The sequence below is a fragment of the Periophthalmus magnuspinnatus genome, chromosome 16, assembly GCF_009829125.3.
Source record: "Periophthalmus magnuspinnatus isolate fPerMag1 chromosome 16, fPerMag1.2.pri, whole genome shotgun sequence".
NCBI classification, from domain to species: Eukaryota; Metazoa; Chordata; class Actinopteri; order Gobiiformes; family Gobiidae; genus Periophthalmus; species Periophthalmus magnuspinnatus.
This window is the reverse complement of record NC_047141.1, coordinates 30880901-30899898: the sequence shown is the minus strand read 5'-3', so window position 1 is coordinate 30899898 and position 18998 is coordinate 30880901. Positions and strand designations below refer to the sequence as shown.

The 18998-nt window shown below is 39.6% G+C and overlaps 1 protein-coding gene across 1 annotated transcript in view; it reads right to left on the bottom strand.

The window, feature by feature from the left end:
- Window positions 1-1692: 1692 nt before the first annotated feature.
- ncapd2 (non-SMC condensin I complex, subunit D2) overlaps window positions 1693-18998 on the bottom strand; it is a 33280-nt gene continuing 15974 nt past the window's right edge. The window contains exons 19-32 of the mRNA XM_033981045.2: window positions 18290-18422; window positions 18075-18150; window positions 17477-17683; window positions 16771-16931; window positions 14940-15051; window positions 14492-14615; window positions 13536-13691; window positions 10640-10817; window positions 9377-9471; window positions 9209-9289; window positions 4806-4989; window positions 3884-4037; window positions 2987-3106; window positions 1693-1858 (exon numbers count right to left, since the gene is read on the bottom strand). Coding sequence (XP_033836936.1) covers window positions 1776-1858; window positions 2987-3106; window positions 3884-4037; window positions 4806-4989; window positions 9209-9289; window positions 9377-9471; window positions 10640-10817; window positions 13536-13691; window positions 14492-14615; window positions 14940-15051; window positions 16771-16931; window positions 17477-17683; window positions 18075-18150; window positions 18290-18422 — 1864 coding nt within the window. The 3' untranslated portion in view covers window positions 1693-1775. The remainder of the gene's footprint in view (window positions 1859-2986; window positions 3107-3883; window positions 4038-4805; window positions 4990-9208; window positions 9290-9376; window positions 9472-10639; window positions 10818-13535; window positions 13692-14491; window positions 14616-14939; window positions 15052-16770; window positions 16932-17476; window positions 17684-18074; window positions 18151-18289; window positions 18423-18998) is intronic.

Here is an 18998-nt window from a genome sequence, read left to right as displayed (position 1 = left end):
GAGAGTGTAAGTGTGATTGAGAGAGTGTGAGTCAAAGTGGGGGTGTGTGTGTAAGTGTGTGAGAGTGCGATAGTGACAGTGAAAGTGAGTGAAGGTGTGTGAGTGAGAGGGGGAGTGTGTGAGTGAGAGCAAGTGTGTGGGTGGGTGCGAGAGTGAGCAAGAGTGTGAGAGTGAATGCATGAGAGAGTGAGTGTGCGAGTGAGAAAGTGAGTGCATGTGTGAGAGTGACATTGAGAGTGAATCTTTCCTGGGGCAGAATCTCTGACACAAAGACACTGCAGCTCCTCCTAATATGAGCAGATTTAGATGTTTCTGGAGTAAAACACAAATAGATGTGACTGTCAGACTGAGAATCTGAGCCACTGCAGCAGAAAAGGAGCCTTTTCAAACGAAAAAGAAAATGTTCCATGTTATTTAAAAACAAATAGTTTAATAAATGTAGTTTAACCCCTTTTAAAACACGTCTGAGAGCCATAAAATAATCTAGATCACTACAGTTACACAGTGCTCTTTAATAAGACGCTCGGAGTGGAGGATGTGCCACACGTTTGTTGCCAAGTTAAATGCCACACTGTGGAACATTCTTGGCAGTGCACAAGCTCATGACGGCAACAGGCCAAGGTCAGATCTGTGGATGTGTTCCAGGCTTTTTAGGCTATTAAACATCAGTAATCGATTAGAAATAACATCCTGGAGGAGATCGGGAGGCAGACCCTGCACCGGAGAAGTTACACAGTGCGTCTTTAATTAATGTGGCTTTTACAGCAGTCCTTTTTAATGCAAGGTTTTGTGCTCGTTGCCATGTTTATTTGGGAACAGTCGTCTGATTAGCTGTTCTGCCCCTTGAAATGAGACGCATAGATGGGTTTTGTTTGGGAAATAAGTGTCGTAACGAGTCGTAAAGTCGTAAAGATGAAAACTCTGGATTTGTAAAGCAGAAGTTTATTTACCATCAGTCCTGGACTTTGTGACTTGAAAATACTAAACACGGCACGTTAGTATCTGCGATTTAACTCTCTCTAAGGTTTACATAGGACAAGGAGGTTTAAACAGGAGCTAAGAATAGACCAGTTTTGAGGCACAATAAATCGCTACAGAGAAATATTGCAATAAACGATAATATTGAAGCTACTTTTTGCCACTAATTAAGATTTAAATAATGCAAAATAATCCCAGTGAGTGATTTTTAAATGGACTACAACCAATAAACAGCAGAATGCATCAATAATTAGCCATAATATGTACAAATCCACCCGTCTACAGCTCAAATCTCATCATATTAAAACAAAAAAGCCCCAAATCTCCCACTTTTACAAAGAAAAAGTCCTCACGATAAACACTGAGCCCCTAAATATATAGTTCCTGCTTTCAGATTCTGAATGTTAAGTCGATGTAATAATTGTCGTGATGGAGAAGAAGGACGGCCCGGAGACGAGCTGGCCCGGATAAAATGACAAAGTGCGTAGCCGATCGCTTCTGTGAGATGAGTTGAGCAAGGAAACTGATAAGGACGAGTTCTGTAACGGCCGAATGACGCCATAGCCAAACTCAGAAAAGTCAACACTGGCCTTTAGCCGTCCTTGCTACGACTCTGATGTCCACAAAATAATTAAAATGTAACGCAGCCACAGCACCGTAGAACCAGACATCGGTTTATTAAAAGACTGTGGTTATAATTAGCCACAAAGTTGAGTTAAAATATATACAGAAGATAAAGACATTTAAAAAAGTACAGGACATAAAAGGATAAAACAAAGATTGTAAAAGATAAAAGGTTAATTCCTGAGGCGGGCTCGTCGAGAAGTGCGAGCGATCGGGGTCGTGACTTTAGGCGTCTCGCTCTCAGCCATGACAGCGTCTGGGGAAGGAAACAAACATAAAGGGCGTTTTGGTTCAAGTGGATTTGAACTAGAGATATCAACACGTTAAAAGTCCAATGATTTATGGGTCTATTGGGCTTAAATCTACAGCACAGGTTTGTTTTGGTTGATCTACTGCATAAAAAAAAATACACACAAAGCTTTATAGAGCCTGCAGTGTAATTGTATTTGGCCTGCGAGATCAAATCAAATGTGCATTAGAGTTGGCCCGTTTGTATATACTGCATGCTCCACTAATACTACAAATCCCAGAATGCTTTGCTACTCGGCTGGTGCACAGTCGAGACCAGTAAACCGAGTAAATCAGAGTGAAGCAGATTGACCCTGAATGTTCTCTTTGCACTTTTTCTACTCCAAGGCCTGGACTGTTGATAGTTTGAAAGTTGAATTTTCAGTGGCTGGAATGATATATTTTTTTGTTTTATTTTGTTGTTGGCTTGTGAAAAAAATATTTACTTTAAAAAGGAACTTGAAATGCCACGGAGAGAGACAAATTTATTTAAATAGATGAATACTACTGATGTGTTTTTTATTTCAAATTTAATTTCTCATATGTTTGTGTTTAACCTTTTCATATGAACTTTAGTTTTACCTAACGTTACACATCAGATGCAGTAAATTTTTCAGTAAATGTTGAGTTTGGCCTGTGAATGTGTCAGGTTTTAATTTTGGCCCATTGTGAATTTGAGTTTGACACCACTGTACTAAGAGAGAACTGCACAAAACAGGACACACTGCTCTTTCAGTCCTGTGGATAAAAAAGTGCTTGGGTTGAGTTTTGTTCATTTTCCCCAAATTCTCTCATTTAAATTTACTACAAAATTGGCCCCACATATCGGATCAAAAGATATCAACAGAACTTATCGGCCATGGATAATAAACAATCAGCCATGGATAAAGTTGAAGTTGCTCCTGCATTTAAAAAGAATCCAACAGTAGGAGGAGTCACAATCAATACGAACAGTTTAAGACCAAAATGAACGCGGCGGCTAGCAGGTTAGCCACGTCCATTTATATACACAGTTTATGGAATTAAAATTAAATATTTAGAGAGAAAACAAAGTGCATCTCGCTTTTGACTGACACGGAAACACTTTGAAACGTACCCTCTTCATCCTCCTCTTCGTCGCTGCTGAACGTGATCTGAGCTTTCTTCGTTCGGCGAGATTTCCGAGGCGTCACGAAACTGTCGCCCTCTTGTCCCGAGACTGACGCCTTTGTCTGACCTGCATCGGAAAGTTAAATATTTAAAAACAATGGCAAAGGTACAGCGAGGTCGTCAAAAGTATCGATATCCAGATACTAATATATACTTTAGTTCAAAACCCATTTCATTATCATTTTCACGGTAATGATTCTGACAGTTTTTCTGCTTTGATTTTAACTTTTTTTACCCGACTGCTTCGATTTTAACTTTTTTTTACCCGACTCTGCTTCGATTTTAACTTTTTTTACCCGACTCTGCTTCGATTTTAACTTTTTTTACCCGACTCTGCTTCGATTTTAACTTTTTTTACCCGACTCTGCTTCGATTTTAACTTTTTTTACCCGACTCTGCTTCGATTTTAACTTTTTTAACCCGACTCTGCTTCGATTTTAACTTTTTTAACCCGACTCTGCTTTGATTTTAACTTTTTTAACCCGACTCTGCTTTGATTTTAACTTTTTTAACCCGACTCTGCTTTGATTTTAACTTTTTTAACCCGACTCCGCTTTGATTTTAGCTTTTTTAACCCGACTCCGCTTTGATTTTAGCTTTTTTAACCCGACTCCGCTTTGATTTTAGCTTTTTTAACCCGACTCCGCTTTGATTTTAGCTTTTTTAACCCGACTCCGCTTTGAATTTAGCTTTTTTAACCCGACTCCGCTTTGATTTTAGCTTTTTTAACCCGACTCCGCTTTGATTTTAGCTTTTTTAACCCGACGGTAATGATTCTGACAGTTTTAACGTTTTTATGATGGTCACATTTCGTAGATCATTACAGCTCTGGTGTCGTACCCACCTTTAGCCTTGGAGCGGCCTCTCGTTGGCAGCGGCGTCCGCAGAGCTGTTTTCTCTGCTTTCTGGTTCTCCTCCTCCATCTCTGGACTCTCTACGTTCTCCAGACCTTTAGTGTGGACCGCAGTGAGCCGCTTCTCAAACTCCTCCACCTGAGCCTGGAACACACAAGTGCACACACACGTTTAGCGCAAATAAAACTCATGTAAACTGAAGCGTTCTGGCGTAAGGAAGCACCGCAAATGTCGTCTGGTTATTTATTTTTTGAACACAAGGGCTGCTGTCGTTCATAACTCACGCCAAAACACAAGCGAAACAGGAAAACAAAGAACAGCAAAACAGACGAGTAGAAACGTCGCATCAACTTGTCAGAACAGCAACCAAGTGTCACAAATAAACACACAAAAAACAGTTACAAGAACAACAAAAAGGTGTCAGTTCTTAGCTAAAAACTAAATATCAGATCATTACACTATTATAAGGATATGGCTGCTTGAAATCTATTATAATTTGTTGGTGTTTGTTCGTCGTTATAACATTTACGGCCACTTCCGGTTCTGTAAATGGCTGGAATAATCTTGATGAAGCTAGTTTTTATGTTCAAGTTAATTGTAGAACCGCAGCTAACGATTAACAGATCTCAGGATTTTTTTTGGCCGGGGAGCTGCATCTGGTCCTTTGTTTTAATCCTGCCCTTGCAAGTTTTTAATAACAACTAAAGCACAATAATTACATATGACACTTTGGCCTATATTTACAGACATTTGCCTCGGAGTAAAGTGGGTTTGTCCAGCCCTCCATCGGATGTTTGGATTCAAATGTGGCCGTCAGGAAAAAACAATGTCTCATCCTTGGTTTAGACAGTTTCCAATATATAAATGATGAATCACAAATGTACAGGATATAGTGGATTGAGTATTCGTCACCTTAAACTGCACTTTGGCGCCTCTGCGGAGTTTGGCCATGATGTTGAGCAGAGGTTGGTAGACTCCCGGTTCCGTGAGTTTATCGCTGTAACACTCCCAACACTCCTGCAGACGCTTAAATCCGCGCTCACACATGGACAAAAGGGACAGGGACACGGCCAGGTCGCACCATTGCCTCTCCGTCCTGGAGGAGAGAAACAGAAGAATCGAATAAGTGAGTTTGAACAGAACAGAACGACTATAGTTTATATCACGCAAATGCGATTCTTGTGAGGTTTAAGCCGTGTTATAATATTGTTTTCTTGTCAAAAACAGGCCTGGAGTTGTGTTTTGTTTCATTCACACATGTTTGAGTAACTGCATTATTAGTTTGTCAATGTCCAAAGCTCAAAACGCTCTGTTCCACCTTGTGATGTCATGAAGTGGAGAGGATGTACAGAAAAAGGCGTCATTGCAGTTTTTTCTTTAAATTTGTCAATAAGACGACTGGAGCTGTTTGTGTTTTCCGGGCTGTAAAAATCATTTTCAGTTTAGCCTAAAAATGACGTAAGCAGTTATGAGGCTGGAAATTTATTATGTTAAGTTAAATATCTACATTCCTAAACGTCACCAAATCAAGTAACGAAACAAAAGCTGCAAAAGGTAAAGTCGACGTTTTATACAACAGTTTAAAAGTCTGATTTTACGCCGTGTTATAATGTTGTTACCTCCTTAAAAACAGACCTGGAGTTGTGTTTTGTTTCATTCACACATGTTTGAGTCACACTTTATTATTAGTCTGTTACATCTCCAAAGCTCAAAATGCTCTGTTCCACCTTGTGATGTCATCAAGTGGTAGTTTTCATGTTAACAGCTCCTTTTTACGTTTAGATCATTTCAGTCCTGGAATTGCTGATCTTTACTGAGCTAAATGATTCTAGTGAAGGTGTGTGGAGTTTAAAAACACTGTGGGGCACTTCCTGTACTACCACATGATGACATCACAAGGTGGAACAGGGTGTTTTCAGTTGGAGAGAAAAACTCAGACTAAATATGCAGGTGTTTGTGTTAAACATGTGTGAAAGAAACAAAAAAAACACAACTCCAGGTCTGTTTGTGACGAGGAAACATTAGAACAGATTAGGAAATAGTGGAATATTCGCCTTTAATTTGAGCAGGTCAGAAATCTACGGTGGAATCTGCTTTTAAAAGGTGCACAATGGAACTTATCTTGGAATTTGCCGTTTATTTCCATGGAGATGTTATTCCCCTCCTGGATGTTCCACTGTTTGACAATGTGGACAATATACAAATGTAATACGTCGCTTACTTTTCTTACAAAAGGTGCAAAATGTTGTGTTTCCCATCATGCATCAGTGGCCATATATCACACTAAGATAACAAATGTGGCCTTAACCAGAGTGACCAGAACACGACTTATCTGTCTCACTCTGCAACCCCCCACTCAGGGAAGGTTATAAAACACTCACCTTGTTCGACTTTGCTTTAAATTTCTTATCTATAGAATGTTTAACCCCCACTCTCAGTACTATAAACCCTGTCAGACTCTGCTTTGAATTTAGCTTTTTTAACCCGACTCTGCTTTGATTTTAGCTTTTTTAACCCGACTCTGCTTTGATTTTAGCTTTTTTAACCCGACTCCGCTTCCATTTGAGCTTGTTTAACCCGACTCCGCTTCAAATTTAGCTTTTTTAACCCGACTGTTTCGCTGTAACAGACAATAAAAATCTACAGAACGATCCCTGTGCCTCTGCGTCTGCTCTTCATGCAACAACAACTACCAACATTAAATTAAAAAGTGCATTTTTACTGTGACAGATCGAACCTATAACCTGGCCTGATCCTTCACCTGCTCGTCTCCACTGAAATATAATTACAACGCCATACTGTGGAACATTCCAGGCAAATCACATGCCACTTTAAACTGTCAAAATGCAGATTAGTTGACCTGGTTTATGGTCAATATATAGTTTCAAATAAAGTTTAAAGGTCGTATATTATGCAGAATTCTTCACTTTTGTGTGAATGAAACAAAAAACACAACTCCAGGTACGTTTTTTTAAGAGGAAACGTTTCAAAATAGATCAGAAAATAGTGTAATATGAGATTTTGAGATGAGAAAAATCTGAAAAAAAGTGCTGAAATATATGCATTCTTAAAGACAAATTCAAAAAGTGACAACGCAGACACTGTTGTTGTAAATTCAACAGACCAAACCTTAAGATTAATGTCAAGTTTGTGATTCCAGTCCCTAAGAAACACGGTTCAACATATGTGAATGTTCTAGTCGTTCCACTCAGAGAATCTCCCGTAGAGCTGCATTGTCCCTTGCCCTCCATCTGACATTATGAGATCATATTCTACCCATTAGACTACGATGTGAAATGCATAGCTAATCACAAAAAACGCATTCATTAATCAGACTCTGTTCCGGCATTTAGTCCAAATCTTATTTTCCGTGAACGTCTTTTGTCTAAATCCACTTTGCTTTTGTGCGGTGGAATAAAACGTCCTTCGTTTGAGGAGAGTATGGAGGGGTGAGTCAGACATGAGCTGGTGCAGCGTGAGACTCTGATGCTGAGGCTGTATATGGGAAATATCATTACTAGGTTTATAAGTTGGACAGAGTGATACGATGCATTTTTAGAAAGACCTTGTAACCGGTTTGTGCCCCATGTATTTGAACAGAACGTCTTTCCCCAGTACAGATATCTTGTGTGTGTATGCAGCTGCTGAGGTCAAAATAAGTCCTCCGTGTGCTGTCTGCATCTAATTATAAAGCGTTTTATTGTACAGTAATCACGAGGAGGGCGTTAGCAGACCAAGTGCTCGCTTTACCGTCACAGCAAAACTCCACACTAGTCTCGAGTTGTGAAAAGCTCTTATAAACTCATGCATTCCAAACATCGTCATTTTTCACAGCAGTAAGGTAAGTGCGGAATAACTTTGGACACGTGTAAACTGTTTAAAATGAATTAGTCCGGGTTTTCACATTTTGAAGATGGTGAAAATCGTTTACAGCGACTTTAAAAGACAAAAATGTTCGTTTTTTGGAAGCTGTACAATAAGGTTTTAAATTTTCGCTCCAAACCACCTCCTTTTACTGACAGAGTTCAGATTTTAGAGGAAGAAAAGTGGCTATTTTTTGTGTTAAATGGCAAAGGGTTGGCTCTACTTCAAATAAAAAGATCACTAACCATTAGAAATAACCACTGACTGGAAGTATAACCTGTTAGCCGCCGCGTTCAAACATGAAGTGATCCCAGGTGCGCTTCTGGCTCCCACAAGTCTGGATCCAATTCGCTTTTTACTGAAAAACTGTCGCCTCCTCTCTCTAACTGGTGCCGTCAGCCTCGTCATTTTGGTCTTAAATTAAATTAAATTCAATTTATTTTTGTAAAGCCCAAAATCACAACAGCAGCTGCTTCTTAGGGCTGAACATGACGACTGATTTAACCAAAAGAAAGTTAGAAAATCAGCAACGAAACAGAAACGGTGAATTAATCAATGGAAAACAAGCAAATGAAGAACTGTCCCAGAGCAGAGCGCCCCCTGTCCTTTGACCCTCCTTCTCGGCAAGGAAACTCAAAAGTATTGATCTGTTGTACATGATCTCGGTCATTTTATTATTTTGGTATTGCGTCTGTAAATCAAGATGTGATTACAGACAAATCAAGTGTCTTCTTTCCCCGAGGTCACTCCTGCCAGTCTTAGCGATAAGTTTGTTGACAGCGTTGCTAAGCCCCCGCTCTGTGCTAAACCAGTGGTGCATGCAAGAAGGGGCGTTGCCTTCAACATCCTCGCACCGGATTGGCTCTTTGGTTGCTATGATACTCTCAGTCGGGAATCGAAATATGGAACTTGGCTTCAAATGATTCCCTATACCTGCCTTGATTGAGCTTCATTTGGAGCTGAACGCTGAGGGTGACGTGACACTCAGTTAGTCCACGTCTTTACACAGTCTATGGCACATGTGTCAAACTCAAGGCCCGTGGGCAAAATGTGGCCCGCCAGGTCATGTTATGTGGCCCGCAACAAAGTAAATTAAAAGGTATGACCGTCTTAAAATATCAGTTTATCAGGAGATACACAGTCAACAGCCATTTTTTCATATCTATGCAAATCCATATGCAATATTTGTAATTTGAATAAGTAATAAATATAGAAACGGTTAAATAACAAAATTAAAAAGTAGATGCATTTATTTTAGATTATATTTTGTTAATGTGGCCCTTTGTGAAAATGAGTCTGACGCCCCTGGTCTATGGAAATAACTCCCTACTAGTAAGAACGTTTATCTTCGTTACTGTATTGTGATTTGTATGTCGCCATGTTGTAGTTGACATTTTTCCCCATGTGCTAAATATTAATGTGGAAAATGACAGTAATGAAGATGCACTCACTTGGCCGTCCTGAAACGCTGGCACAGTTTTTCAACCAGGGATTCAGTTTGTCTCTCTTTAGTAATGTAGGAAAACAGCTGCCTGTAAAATCCCCACAAGAACGACGATTATTATATTATTAAATCACATTACAGATTCGCACTTTGGTGGAAGAGATCGGGGTCTTACGTCATGATCGTGTTGAAGTCGTCCGATTTCATTCCTCTCTCTGGATCAGACAATCGGCTGATGATGTCTGGGAGCAGGTTGTAAATGGCATTGTCCTATAAGTGAAGGAACAGACATATTTATGAATGGGGAAAAATATACTATCGAGGTTTTTTCGGTAACGCTAAGACCTTGGTGTCGGCGTCTCGTGCATTTGCAAACGAGAAAAAAACTTGAACTTGAATGAAGTGAAAACAGCCAGAGTTTGGAGACGGTGTCTGCTAATGTCGAAGGAAATTTAGTATTGAAATGATCAGAACAGTTTTTTAAAGATTGTATTGTGGTCGTGTCTGCTCTATCGTAATAATCTGTAACACCCAAGGATCGTCATGTTATAATCTGCACATTTTAAATCACAATATTCATCTAAAGCGACTTAATAAAAGAAACCAGTCCGCAGACTTCTGTTACAAAGCCGTGTAGCTGTCGGCCCCTCCCATCGACTGCTGTGCGTCACGAGTGAGCACCTGATTTTTAACATTTGTACCAAAATGACTAGACGTTGCTGCCGAAACCTATGAGCATCACTGATTAAGAAAATAAAAATGAAAAACAAAGCAAGTGCAGAGCAGTGGGCGTGTACTGGTGAAATCGTGTTGTTTGAGTGACGCCATATTGTCAAACATGTAAGAATCGCTCCAAATACAACTTCAGAGGGTAAATGAGAAGGAAACGACTATAATATTGTTCAAAGCAGACTTGTTAGGCAATTTTTTTTTTTTTTGAAATGGAATATGTTGTTTATTTAATTTGATTTAGAATTTTTTATTTTTTTAAAACTCTTTTTATTGTGTTTTTGAACAATAGAACAAGATGATAATTTTAAAAAAAGAAAAATAAATAAATAAATAAAAAAAAGAAAAATAAATAAATAAAAGAGAAAAAAGAAAAAACATACCTGCACCTACACATACGCATATATACATTTACATATTTATATACATACACGTATATACAAATACATGTCCACACATACATACACATAACTACAAATCTATATATATATAGGAACACTGTCTTGGTATTCATCTATTATTAAAGTAATCAAAGGGCTGCCATATAGTATAAAAGTTAGGCAAAATTTTAACCAAGTATTGCTGATGAGAGTGGTCTGATGTAGAGGGAGAGCCTTATCGTTTGTGAAATAAAACCACTCCAGGTTTTTGAAAAAAGCAAAGATCTTGAATATAAAAATGTTTGGCACAGATGTGAATGGAAGCTCACCTTTGTCGACAGCTCGTTGAAGAAGTTGAGGGCGAGGCTGGCGATGTGCGGCTCGGGGTCAATTAGCAGCAGAGCGACTTCGCTGATCTGACCTTTGACCTTGAGCACATCCTTCAGGACGAGCTGCGTCAGAACCGTGACAGCCGTCTGCCTCACGGACGGCTCCTCGTCGCCGAGCCTGCGGAGGACACGCTCTGTCATTAAAGATTACACTTCATTAGACTGTGGCCAGTGGAAACACACTCAGCTCCCGTCCTTAGAGGAGGGGAAGTCAAACTTATCACGACTCAAAACGTAAGCAGCTCGGAAGTTTTTATTTTTAGAGCCTTAAAAAAAACGGCAGGGCAAATGAGCCAATATATGTGAAGTCATGTTGTGATTCCTCAGCCTCTCCTCGCGTCGGTGACCCTCCATCACGAGTAAGCGGCAGGTGGTGGTTAGGCCTGTCACGATGCATTTAGAAGTGCGATGTATTGCTAAAGTAAATACAGGCAATAAACGATAATACTGAACACTTTTTGGGGGCAATTCTGCTTTGTTTTCTTAATGCAGTGTTGTTAAAAAAATGAGCTGCCATAAACAACAGAATGCAACAACTGAAGTAATTATTTTCTATACATAATGACAGAAGATGAGAGTTACAGACGTCCATAAGTCAATTCAAAAGTTCCAAGCTCATCACAGTACAGAAACAAAAACTAAACTTTCCTACTGGTACGAAAAAAACAAAAAACAAAACATACAATAAATTAAAAAAAAAAGATAGATTTCCTACTAAATGCCTTGAATTAAACCAAAACAATAAACACAATCACCCAATCCAACAACAGTATCACAGGATGGGTCAAATACAAATATGCCAATGAGGACAACGTATTCCCCCACATGTCCATGTAAAATTCACTTTTCTAACACACTGTAAGGATTTGAAGCACTTTTATAAACGTGACGAGAAATTGTGAAAGTTATTTTAACCTAAACTACCACAACCGCCTCATTTCCACTGCAAATAAGTCGTGGCGTTTGTGTCTTCGTCCCCTTTAAAACCAAAGCTTTTGCCAAATAAACCACAACAAAAGGACCTCATTACCCGTGTGAGACCAGAGCACGACTCTTGGCGAAGCATCAGAGCGCTGTACGTGGCACTGGTGCTCGCCAAAGCTGGAATTACAACGGCGTACAGTAATAAGCAGGCAATTAATTCTTAACGCTCTTATCGGGAGGATTCAGGGCGGGCAGGGAGAGAACAGAGGAGGTGGAGGTGAGTGGGAAACAATTAGCCCTGAAACGCTTATCTGGTCTCACACGAGGAGGGCGGCGCGCTTAGAAAAGAACGAGAAACAAGTCCCAGTGAGTATTAACGACTAGTATAATTAAAATTGAACTTCAAATAGCTGCTCGGTTGATGGAGCTCGTAGTGAGAACAAGCGAAATGACAGAAAACATTAATTATTCATCGTGAACTTTACAAAATGCCACTTGTAGAACTTGGAAACGTCTTCAAATCGTCCATCTCTTGTTAAAACAGTGTACTTAAATTACTCTTCAAACTGATAATTTGTTGATAGATCTTACATCCAAAAAAAAAAGGGAACTCGTTTAAAACTTAAGAAAAAAAACTCATGGAAAAATAAAAATCGTGGAACCTTGAACTTGTACTATTCCCTTCTTATTGTTCACTTGTTCTACATAATTACAACTCGCACAGATGCATTCATTCACACCAGTAATTAGCCGTTTCATTGTTGCCCAATGCCTTCACCGCACAGGGGGGGTCCCAAGCTCCGCCCCCGGTTCACGACTCGAGTTCAGGCTTAAAACGCCCTCCGGTTACCATGGCAACTAAGGGGATCAAGTCCAGTTTTTCTTCTTCTTTTTTTTCCCCCCTGTCATCTCCAAACTCCTTCACCGATCATCTCAAAAGTTTGCTCCTCGATTGGACAGTGTAAACTTTTCCCATCATGCAGTTCAGTGAAGCATTAGGGCAGTTGTAACAGTTGATTGGACTTGGATCAGTCGCAAACCAGGAACAGCGATGGGTTCAACGTATTTCACAGGGACAGAAAGGCCAGATGAGAGATGGGGTCGGGAGTCCCCAGCGAGAACAGCTCTAAATAACTGCAGTACCATCACACATGATATTTAAAGGATACCTGGAGGATTAAAAGGTAAGAATCTAATTTTACTTAGAAAAAAAACCCAAAACGTAAGAGTCAGTTTTGCGTAATATAGAACCTTTGTGAACTTTTAACCATTTTATAACGTTATCTCCTCAAAAACATACCGAGCTGTGTTTTGTTTCATTCACACATATTTAAATAACACTTTATTATGAGTCTGTAACATCTCCAAAGCTCAAAACGCTCTGTTCCACCTTGTGATGTCATGAAGTGGTCATTTTCAAGTTAACAGCTCCTCCTTTACCTTTAGTTCAGTAGAGATGGACAATTCCAGAGCTGAAATTATCCAGATGATTCTAGTGAAGGTGTGTGAAGATTAAAAACACAGTGGAGCACTATCTGTATCACCACATGATGACATCACAAGGTGGAACAGAGTGTTTTCAGTCTGAGAGAAGAACTCAGCCTAAAAAGTTGAACATGGGTGAATGAAACAAAACACAACTCCGGGTCTGTTTGTGATCAGGAAACATTATAACATAGATCACAAAATGGTGTAATATGGGCTCTTTAAATATTTGTCCCATGTGACCTCCCGGAGAGAAGAGAAGCGTAGGGCACAACTTTGAAGTCATCAAAACTCATCTTATTAGGGGTTAGGAATAAACCAAAAAAAAGGACAGCAATCTTTTAAGAGTCAGACTAATTTGGATGATATAATTTAGATTTCAAGTCAGATTATAACTCGACAACAAACCAAAGCATCATTGCGTTACCTGGCGTAGAGATTCTGTGTCCAGGGTTCCAGGATGTTGGGAAAGCGCACGGTGAGGTCTCCCAGGGCGATGATGGCGTTGGCCCTGACGACGGGGAGGGAGGAGCGCTCCAGGACGGTGAACATCAGACGCAGGTTCTCCTCACAGGCCGACGGGCTGAGGAGGAGAGAGAGGAAATACACCAACTTTAAATACATGTGATTCGACTGCGTTAGTTATTGTTTCGGATCATCATTTTAAACTGAAATTGATCTAAAACGGCTTAATAAAATGAAATGAGTCCGCTGATATCTGGTATGAAACTGCAGCGCCGATTCACGCCAGTCCCAGTATCGCAACAAAATAACAAAATGGCTATACGACTCCGCTGAATCCTACACGTTTTACCAATTAAAGAACACAAATTGTGCTTGTACCTCTGCCGAATGCAACAGATTAAGAAAATAAAATTGAAGAACGGAGTAAGTAAGTACGTCACAGTGGGCGTTTTTGCAGGTGGAGGTGAAAACGGGGATTGACCGGCAAAATGACGTCTTGAAAATAAAAAAAAAGATTGCTCAAAGATGCAGGAATCACTCCAAAAAACAACGTCAGAGCTTTTAACCATATTTTAGTTGTTTCCTTCTGATTTACTCTCTTAAAAAGTCAATTTTGCTGCTGTAAGGGGAAAAGAAGGACATTTTTGGAACAATGCCGCCTAATGCATATTTAAGTAAAGTTGTATTTCGACTGATGAATGCACAGTAAAGTTTGAGTGGATAAATGAGAAGAGAACATTGTTAAAAGGTTATAAAAAGGTCTATATCCTCTTTAAGCACTGCACTGCTTTTCTAGAGCAATAGCTAGACTGAATGTAGAAGTACTTCATAATAATACTCAACAAACTTTCAGTACAACAGTAAACGAGTTTGCTGATGGATCATTATTGAGTTTGATGACGCCCCTGTTCTGTTTACCTGATCATCATGTACTGAGAGAGCGCGAGGCAGGCCGCTGTGGTGAGCTGCGGGTGGGAGTATCGTCCTGGAGAGCTGCAGACTTTCACCAGCAGGGGCAGGAACGCGCACAGCAGGTTCTCCTCTACAGGTGAAACAAGAGAAGGAGGATAAATGACAAACACGCTCTCAATTACGGCTGTAGTAAAAAAAATTTTCCCCCTTGTTTTCCCCTTCTACAATGCCTTTTTTAATTGATTTTCAACCAAATAACAGGTTGAAATATTGGAGACTGAAGGCTTCTAGAGGGAGAATATTAATAAATTGTATTACTGACGATTTAATTTAAAACTGAGCAACTAACCATGACTAGAAGATAATCGTTAGCACAGTGCTGTACTTGAAAAACGAGATTATTGCGCTAAAATTGGTCTGTGCCACAGTAATTTGGGAGGGAGGAGGATCCTACCAGCGAGTAGTTCGGTCTCGCAGATTTTGCGGATGAGTTCTGCTTCTGTGTCTTCAGCCGAAGCTCCCATCAAACCCAGCTCCTCCTCCATGGCACTTTCATTGGCTGCCTGCTGTTTGGGATTACAACAGAAGAAGAAAAACACATCAAAACATTTAAAAGAAGAAAGAAGAAATAATACTTTTATGTGGGAATGTACTTTTCATCCAAACATTGCCGACTGTGGGTTAACTTTTATATCACAAATACATCTTAACAATCTTATGTATAGGTAGGTTGTTCTGATACAGCTCAAGATCAGTCTAAAACTATTCAGGAAAGGTTCATTTCTGTCCTGTTCATGTGACTTTTTAGTATTGATACCTTCTCAAATGAGTATCAGGTTTCGATACTAGTTTTAGTATCGAGGAGCATCTGATTTCATTCATTTGACAACCCCACTACATGCAGTACCTTTATAATGCAACAGGGCTTCAGCTTCTCGAAAAATAATAATCTGATGGTAATTTTCTATCACAACACTAATTAAAAAGTCATTTGTTTGCGTTTCCTGATGGGTGAGTAATTACAGCGCATGTTCTCTGTGAGACTAAATGAAGCTGTGTGACATGACTGACACTTTAGTAACTGTGCCGCTGTGTGGCCCCCTGCAAACACGCTTTAAAATTTAATGCTTCATTAGCAGTTTTACTGCTAATAACAAAGACTTCGTAAGATGGATGTCAAGTTTGAAGCTTGAAAATGAAACGCCACCGTGTAGTTTAAAATGGCATACAAAAAATGAACAAAAACATTGCTCCAATACCTCTGCGTCGTCTGCGGGAATCAATATAAAGAGTCAATGGATTTCAGATGTTTTAATGATAAACCTTATGAATCCATTTTTATTACCTTGACTTTAACATCATTTCCCTACATTTTAATCCAGAGTAAAAATGTAGGCGAGAGAGAGTGAAATGTGAGTATGAGTTAATGTAACATAAATGTGTAATATGTTGATATTTGATTCTCTTGACAAATTCACTGCATTTATGGCTTTTTCTACAAATAATCCCAATGCCTTTTTTTTTAGTAAAATTTGAACAGTTTTACAGTTCGAGCACATAGGTCCTGTGCTCAGGTCTCTGCACTGGCTCCTGTAGCTCAAATAATAGACTTTAAAGCAGCTCTGCTTGTGTATACGTCTCTCCATGGCCTAGGTCCAAAGTACATCTCTGACATGTTAGTGCCACATGAACCATCTCACACTCTGAGGACTTCAGGGACCGGCCTCCTTCTGGTGCCCAGAGTCAGGACTAAACATGGGGAATCAGCGTTTAAGTTTTCTGCAGCTAAAACCTGGAACAGTCCTGAAGATGTGAGACAGACCTCTACTTTGACAATGTTTAAATCCAGGCTCAAAATGGTTCTGTTTATCTGTGCAGACGACTGAAAAGGTTTTATTCTGCACTTTTCTCTTTTAATGTTAATTTTATGATGATTATTTGTGATTATTTATATTTTGATTTGTGTGATTTTAACGTCTTTCTTATTCTGTAAAGCACTTTGAATTACCTTGTGTACAAGATGTGCTGTACAAATAAACGTGCCTTTCCTTTAAAAGCCCTTCTGGGGACTAGTATCGCAAATTTACCAAGTCTATAAACACTGACACCTGCATCAGTTTACTGCATTGTTAATCTACGTTTGTTGCATCTTTCTCGATTCAAATATGTATGAGGTTGTATTCTTGCTGTGAGGCCGGAGCACCGACCATTCAACTGTCTCCTTTATGTTTGGGAAACACTGGTCCCATAACTTCCATTGCACAGACATGTTTGCTGTCGTTTACCTTAGACTTGCTGGTGGGTCCCTTCTCCTTCTCCTCCCTCTCCTCCGTCTCTCCTCTCCTCCTCCGCAGCTCCGCGCTCACACTGCGCTCCAGATGAGACACCTGCCAGAACGCCACAGCCCCGCAGAGCCCCAGCAGCTGAGCCAGGCACACGCAGCTCACTGGAGGCAAACGGGACAAGGAAAACACAAGGAGCAGAAAAGGATCAAATATGAACTCAGATTATGTTATAGTTGTGTCAAGTTAAAAAAAACAAGTCAAGAATTATAGAATACTATGATTATGCAGGTCAGAATTTCACCAGGGAAAAAAAAAGTAATTTGATGTTAAAGGTGAACTATGTAACTTATGGTAGAGAGTCCAGCGCCCACTAGTTTCCATGGAGATGTTATGGCTTTGTCTTGTGAATGTTCCACACTATGGCACTACATTTCTCCATGGCGATGTCAGATCTGTAGTGAGGAAATCTGCTAATACATGTTTTTCTAAGGTATTTTTTAGCAATTAAACACCTGCAATTGAATAAATACAATTATGTTTAATGCCGTATTGTGGAAAATAATGACTTCTCCATGGAGTAACATTAAGTAAATCTGGATGAGCATTTATTTTGTCACGGTGTCAATAATTGTGAATGAAATTGTGATGTTTCTTATTACATTTCTGGACTCCGCAAACGTCCGTACAAACTGACATCACGACTCACCGTGTTCACCTGGCTCCGAGTCCTGGGAGCCATCTTGGATCGGGTTTTTGTTCGTTTCTCCGCCTTCTGCGATCTGGTCGAGTAACTGACGAGCGCAGCGCTGCAGGAGGCGGGAGCAGAGCTGGTCAGGTGACTCAGACAGGAAGTAGATCAGTCTGACGGCCTGCTCCATGAAGCTCTGCCAGTATGGGTCCTCCATCACAACACCTTGAAAGAGAAAATCAACTTTTATGAGCTTTTGGCGATGTTTTAACCGTGATCCTTCATAATCTGTTAAGTCAAAGTCGTATTTCAGTTGATTCATGAGTGTTTGAGTCATTCTGTATTATTGTCCTACATTCAGGTTCACTTCATCACACACAAGGTTCAAAAATTTTGTGTTGCCTTTTGTCAACAATAAAAAAAAGCCTAAATGAAAATGAAAATCCAATCTTGGTACAATTAAATCCAATGGTCCCATTTCTATTACAAAGCAATTTAAGTAGAATTTTTCTGTTTTGTTATGGGTTTTTTTACTAGTACTTATCAACCAACTATGACACAACAGAATGAGTCAGAGCAAGTCCAAATAAAAACAGGACAAACTTTATGCACCTACCTTCAGCTATGGCGTTGAACAGACAGGTGAAGAGCTGGTGTTCCTGGGGAAGTCTAAAAGGAGCATCTTTGGACTGCTGCAAAACAGAAATACAAATTCAACAAACGTCTACTGGGACTTTAAATTAAAACAGACACATTTACATCAACGTCCTAACTGTATTAATTCATTCACTTAAACAACACGCAGCATAATCACGGTAGCTGTGATCTTACTCGGACGTGGTCAGTGATGCTGCAGATGGTTATCACGGTGTCTCGGGCAAAAAGAAAATCCTCAGTCACTTTTTCTCCCAAAGCAACGGAGCAGAGGGTGTCCAGATTACCGAGAACAACCTCCCGCTTGGACCTGGAACGCACAAAACAAAAGACATTTTTAAAACAGAGGTTAAGAGATTTGTAATATTTACCCATCAAAAAATTTTTAGATATTCGTTGGGCTGAACTTTTAATAGTAATCAAATCAGAGTTGCACTTTAGTAGCAAATATCTAAGAAAAACAAAATACAAAAATAAAATAAATACACCTGCTGTCCTATTTAGACTTCTACAGTTCAAAAACGTGAGGGATTTTGAGGGATTTTTGTATTCAAACTTTTGTACACACATCTGCACCTGTTTTTAATGTTTTATTTACCAATTTGTTTTGTTTATTTTCAGTTTGTGTTGTATTTTAAACCGGGCACTCACGAAAAAGAGCGCAAGTGTTCTCCTGTACAAGTAAAAATAAAGATGGCTAAACTAAATCTTTCTTTAAAACGTGAAAGATCTGGATGTGTTAATGTGCCCTGTGAATATAACAACTGAACTGATCATTGAAATATAAGGAAAACAAATCAATAAATAAATCACAGTTAGTTTGGTTTCATTGGTTTAACTTTCCCAGCGTGAGCCTGGCTATAATGGGTGTAGGAGGATGGGTTAG